The sequence below is a fragment of the Sphaerodactylus townsendi genome, linkage group LG08 (genome assembly GCF_021028975.2).
Source record: "Sphaerodactylus townsendi isolate TG3544 linkage group LG08, MPM_Stown_v2.3, whole genome shotgun sequence".
Lineage (NCBI taxonomy): Eukaryota > Metazoa > Chordata > Lepidosauria > Squamata > Sphaerodactylidae > Sphaerodactylus > Sphaerodactylus townsendi.
The window spans coordinates 82,509,444-82,515,575 of NC_059432.1; the positions used below are offsets into that span (position 1 = coordinate 82,509,444).

Here is a 6,132-nt window from a genome sequence, read left to right on the forward strand (position 1 = left end):
AAGTGTGTTCTGAGAGGATTCTTTTAATTTACAGTTCAAGTTTGGTGAGTTCACCTACTGCTGAACAATGCGAATGAAAAGTTATTCTATCTGTTCCAATTTCTAAACTATGATTTGCCGTTGTGTTTGTTTTTTACAGAGAAAATCCAATTGTTGGAAAAATTTCCTAACCAAAGACAATCTGCCAGAGATGAGTTCAGAAGAAACTGGAGTAATTTTCACTTTCTCAAAATCCTGGTTTTATATTGATTTCAGAGTATTTCAGAATGTATATTGGCTGCAAATTATCTGTGTTCAATTTATTTAATATTTAATAAGACCAATTTGGAAACCGGATTCTATTTTTGGGAGAAACTTACATATTGCTCAAAGAACAAAGTTTCAGAAGATGCACGTAAATGTGGACTTTCTACACTTCAGAGGAGCTATCAAAATAAGCTTTTTAGAAGTGAGGAAGATAACTACCATTGTGGAAGGGATTGTACATCTGCCAAATTCATCGTTTGGTTTTGAAACATCAGTACCCATTCAGCAGATGGATCTTGGCATCAGAAATTCCAAGAGATGACTAAGGATCCAAAGCTTTATATTCAGCGCACAGCCACTTTTAAAACTGTCCTGTCTTAATCTGCTAATCTATAGTAGACATTCTGTTTTAAAAAACAAAATGGTGGTACTTTTAAATGTGCATTGATAAGTTAGCAATGTTTTATTTAAGAGATATTAATGAAACAGGACAAGTCAGGGACTCTGCATCTTGTTTACAGTTGGGGTGAGTGGTGAAAGGAGTGACATGGGATAATTTTCTACGTCTTTGTCTTGATAAACAACCAGTTACGAATTTTTTTTAGCTATCAGGGCTTATCTGGAGGAGCAAGAGTTTTGGCTGTTGGGAAAATATTGCTAAATACTACATAGCGTGTTCCTTCTTAAAATTTAAAAACAGCCCTAAAGGCTGGTGTTAAGCATTAGACTTGAGTTGGGTTTAATGGCAAATTGTTGCTTTTGAGAATCACTCCACGCACTTTAGATATCTGGATAAGCTCCAGATTATATTTCTAGATACTTTGTAGTATCTAATATTATGATCAGTTGAATGATCGCTGTTGTGGCTTAAAATAATGCTTTTTGTGAACTTTTTTATATCCAGTTTTTTACTTGTCAGGTGAAGTTTGGAACTCAGCTTTGCCTTTAGGAACTCTTACTCTTGCCTTCTTGATCTGTGTCTTGCCATAGGCTGATAAAATGACTATGTAATGAACAAGCTACCACTTGAGAGAAGTAAAGGCTAACCTTCCATTCATCAGTATTATTGATTATGGAACTAGAAACCCATTTTGGGAGCAGTTTGCTGAGCACTATTAAAATGGATATATTTCCAATGAAGACATGGCCATAGTATTTGTAAATGTCCTCTTTTTAACTTTTTTTAAAGTTACTGTTGCTTTCCCAAATATTAATGTTGTTTGATACAATTCTGGTATAATAGCGAGAATATACAAGCTGCTTAGAATATTATACATTACTAGTAGTATGGCATTGCCTAATAAATCGCAGAGATGTCATCAAAGGATCAAAATGTCCAATCAAAAAACATTCTGCACCAGCAAATAAAAGTCTATGATCCTTTGAGCTACTTTATGTATCCATAGAAAGTTGCATGCACCAAGTGGAAATTTTCTTCTTGAAGAGCTATCTTGCCTTGTCAAATACAGTTTATCACATGCTAAGGTGGCAATTAAAAAAACTCCAAAGTTTCTAGTAGACAATAAGGAGCCATAAGGGATTGACAGCATAATGAACAATACAGTGCTTATGCAGTGATAACAGTAGAAATATAAGAGAAGCCCAACAAAATTAAATAGTATCTGGAAGTTCTAGATTAAAATGGATATTATATGGGATTCAGATGTGATGTGTGGTTTGTACGGAGGAGGCTTATACATAGCTGATGGCATTTTTCAACTAAGGCCCTTTCCACACGGGCCATTTACAGCGCCCTAGGGATGGCAAAAACGCCGTCCCTAGGGAGCTGTTCGCATGGGGGGGCGCAGTTGCATTGCAGCCATGCCACCCTTGCTCTCCCCCCCCCCCTCCGCGCGGCGCGAAGCCGCTGTTTCCAAACCTCACTCCCCGAGCAAGGTTTTCTGAAAACAGTGGCTTCCAGCCGCTGCCTTGCGAACGGCAAGTGTATTGGGTACTAATCTTCCCATGTTGCATAATCAGCATTTGACAAAGCCAGTAGCTTTAGCCAAAGGAATGTACTGCTGGTTCATCCTCATGACTTCTTTTCAGGCTGATATGGGACTGCACGTGCACACAGGCATGCCACAGTGGTTTTTTTTTACTAGAAAGCTCTCCTAGTGCTTTAATTTAAAATATTGAAAACATTCACTTCAGCTATTTTTAATAGGAATATCTTCTTTCTGTATGCAGAAGATACTAAACGTTTGGGATCAAATAATCACGTCCTTTTTTATTGTATCTTACACAAACATTTTTCCATCAGGTTAGCTGTGCTCCAAAATGATGTTCAGCAATATTAAAAGGACGTGATAACATCTTGGGGAACAAGGGCAATACCATTGAAGATTTGAAATTTCTTAGTGAGGGCATTGTGTCATAACTATTATGTAGAAATAATTATATGATGCTCAGCCTTAGGGATTAAAATGTGTTTCATTTAGGCTTCTGGCAGAAAAGGACCATTTTTCACATGATGCAAAAAGCAAGCCTAGGTTTGTTATGAAACGTTCCTTTACCAAGGAATTGCAGTCTGACAGTTATACGTATGTAAATGTTGTTATCAGCATGTTAGTTGCATTCACATTTTTAGAACCAGTGTGATAGAATGATTATGAACCATGGGCTCTACTCTGAAGAACCCAGTTTAATTTCCCACTGCTCCACATGAAGCCTGCTGGGGTGACCTTGAGCCAGTCACAGTTCTCTCAAAACTCTCTCAGCCCTAGCCCCACCTACTGTTGTGAGGTGAGGAAGGGAATGTGATTGCAAGGCACTTTGAGACTCTTTAAGGTAGAGAAAAGCAGGGTATATAAACCTACACTTCTAGGATGTAAACCTAATAATGTGTTCTGTGAAGTGATACCCTGTGGCATCCTGTAAAGCATGACAAGATGGAAATTGTTCTTGTAATAGTTTCTGGCTTGGGAATCCTACCTAAACATATCATGCTGCTATTTTGTTGACTGGCACATAAACCTTTTTGAAGAGTTTATTTGCTTTCATGAATTACAGACAGCTCTATCAGTAATGTTTTATGAATTGCACATGCCATTAGAGGACCTAGTAAAGCGTTCAGCGGCTCTTCTGTATTTGGCAGACTGCAAGAGGGTAACTTACATAAAAAGCAATGGGTCAGGCATCTGTGATTCTTTATATTGAGGTATCTTAAAACAGGCCAAGTGATTGGCAATCGTCCGAGCTATTCTGTGTTCGTGTTTTTACAATTCTACTCTTTAGGAATCTTGAGCATACTCTTGGAATTCAACTATTTATTAGCCTCCTCTATTCATATTGGTGTCAGTATCATGCATTACTTTTTGTCCCATATGTTCAGTTACTATCCACTGTAATTTTGAGAGTTTGGTATTTGTACTGTGGTATTGCAAAGTCATTCATTCAGATCTAATATTTGACAAAGTGGGCTGTACCTCATGAAACTTTAATGCCACAATAAATGTTAGTCTTTAAGGTGCTGCATAACATTTCTTGTGTTCATTCTACTATTTCATCTAGTTCCCATTTTGAGAAGAATTTCCTTGTATGTTTTAGAATATAGCAGGACATCAGTACATACAGTGTTAGCATTTTGGCCCATACGTCTGCTGCTACAAGAAGATATACCAGTGCAAAAGCAGTGTTAAAGGCATATGAATTTTTTGTTTAAATAGTTAATATTAAGCTGAGATCATCTGTGAATCAGTCTAGCCTCTTACAATGTTGTCCATTTTTTAAATTTCCAGGATGTGTGAGTTAGAGCATGCCAGCCAGTGTGCATCTCTCGAATAATAAACTACGCCATAGTGGCTCATGTTATCTCTAAATATGGATTTATATATCTATATAAAAATATCAATTTTGGTGATGCCATGGAACCTCTGAAACATGATACAATCCTCAGCGTCTCTTAATCTGGCTCTGAGTTCTCTTTTCGTCCACACTAAAATCCAAATTATTACTGCAATAATTATTGCAAATTATTACCATACTGGATCACTATAGAGAAGAGTGAAACTGGAAGATGTGCACTGGATTCCTGAAGTAAATTTGACAGGCATACTGCAGTCCTCACATGATTGAGAACTGCAGGTAAGGACTAGGCTCTCCACCTTCTGTGGACATACCAATATCCACAAGAGGATCAGTTGTCTTCAAGTCTTTACCTGGTTACTGAAACTAAGCCACTTATCAATATTCTTCCAATTTTAAATAGGCCTTGTTGATGCTGAAAGAAGATTTCAAAACATCAGTTTAATTTGTTTTGCAGTTAAAACTTTTTTATCATTTATTAGCCAAGTTACATCTATGCCAAGTTTAATTCAAGCAGTTACTAGTTTGGGAGATAAATGCTCTTTCAGAAGGTACTACACTGTATAACTTAAATACAAGGTAGGTAGTTACAAATAAAGATTTCAGGGCTGTACGCTGGACTAAAAAATAGTAGAAATTCTTGTCTTTTCTAGCTCTGCCCAGGCAGATCTTGGTAGTGGTAATATTTTTCAGATGCAGCAGATACCTTAGAATTAGGTACAGATGTTGAGAAGAATTCCATGACCTTGGAGAAGAAAAGACTGGTCAGTAATTTAGCTTTGGTTGACACATATATTTTAACATTTGGATTTGATTTTTTAGGATGCATTGAATGTATTTTTTTAAGTTTTTCTAAATTATTAAAACTCAGTAAAATTGTGTGAAACTTGAATATTGCAGCAAATTTGATGTGCAAATGATGGTTGTTCATTTTAAATATTTTTATAATGTAGATAAGAATCCAGTGGTTGCTGAATGGCTAATAAATTGATGCCCTACCTTATCAGAGGCATCAAATGCAGTGCATTAGATACGTACTGCAGGAATAGTTTGTGCAACATTGGGTGGGGAGAGTCAATAACTGATAGCGTACTGCTGCCATCCTATGTTGCATCCTGTACCATTTCTAATAGTTTCCTGGTCTCTTAAGCAAACTTCTGCAAACTTATTTGAAACAAAGAGAAGGGATTAAGGATCCCTTCTGCAGTATCTACTCATGATAACCCGGATCCAACATAATTTTTAGTATCTTGCCCTTGTTCAGGTTTTAAGAGTGAAAAATAGCAATAATCAACAAACATACAAAATTCAGCAGAAATGTTGTTCAATAGATTTATATGGAAAGGTGTCTGTTAATAAAATAAAGGGAAAACTGTGGTAAGGGCAATAAACCTTCAAAAAGTGACTTTCAAATGGACCAAACGTCTTAGCAGGTAACTTGGAAAATACAGCAGTAAAGATAATTGGAATCTCTTCTTTTTTATTAAAAGAAAAATCATGCAAGCACTGTCTAAACTAAACTTTACTTGGAAAAATAAAGTCAACATTTCTTATCCTTCCCAACTGAACTTTTGTTTCAAACTGACCCATCCCAATTAACCAGAGAAAGGGCTACAAGAATGATGAAACTAATCTCCAATGGAATTTTAATTAAATATGGAATTACAAATGATCTTTGGGTGGTAGCTAGAAGTAGTATCTCAAGTACAATGTATGGGATTGGTGGGGGGAGAGGGGACTAGTGTTATTGAAATAGACAAAAGGAAGAAGTGATCCCCTTTATCTAAACAAGATGTGACTACATGTTCAGAATAGACCAAAATTTAGAGAATTTTAGAATACTGAATTTGCATGCTTATAACAATTTTAATTTAATAGTTTTATGATCTCTGAAATAGAATCTTTTTATCAGTATCTACAGGTACAATAAGTAATTATCGCCACAAAAAGATCTACAGTACCATGCTAAGCAAGTGTAACTCTGATAAAATATACATATATATACACCGAGGCGCGCGCGCACACACACACATATATTTTGCCAAACAGAAGAATGGAATGGACCGTATATGACCAATA

The 6,132-nt window shown here is 36.3% G+C and overlaps 1 protein-coding gene across 6 annotated transcripts in view; it reads left to right on the plus strand.

Annotated features, from left to right (window-relative positions):
- RASA2 (RAS p21 protein activator 2) overlaps positions 1-6,132 on the plus strand; it is a 54,735-nt gene that overhangs the window by 42,925 nt on the left and 5,678 nt on the right. For 2 of the 6 annotated variants that reach the window (XM_048505084.1, XM_048505086.1), the window contains exon 24: positions 140-211. In XM_048505084.1, the coding sequence (XP_048361041.1) occupies positions 140-211 (72 nt within the window). Of the gene's footprint in view, positions 1-139; positions 2,178-6,132 lie in introns of those variants that run through there. The other 4 variants (XM_048505085.1, XM_048505083.1, XM_048505088.1 and 1 more) reach the window with 2 other exon arrangements.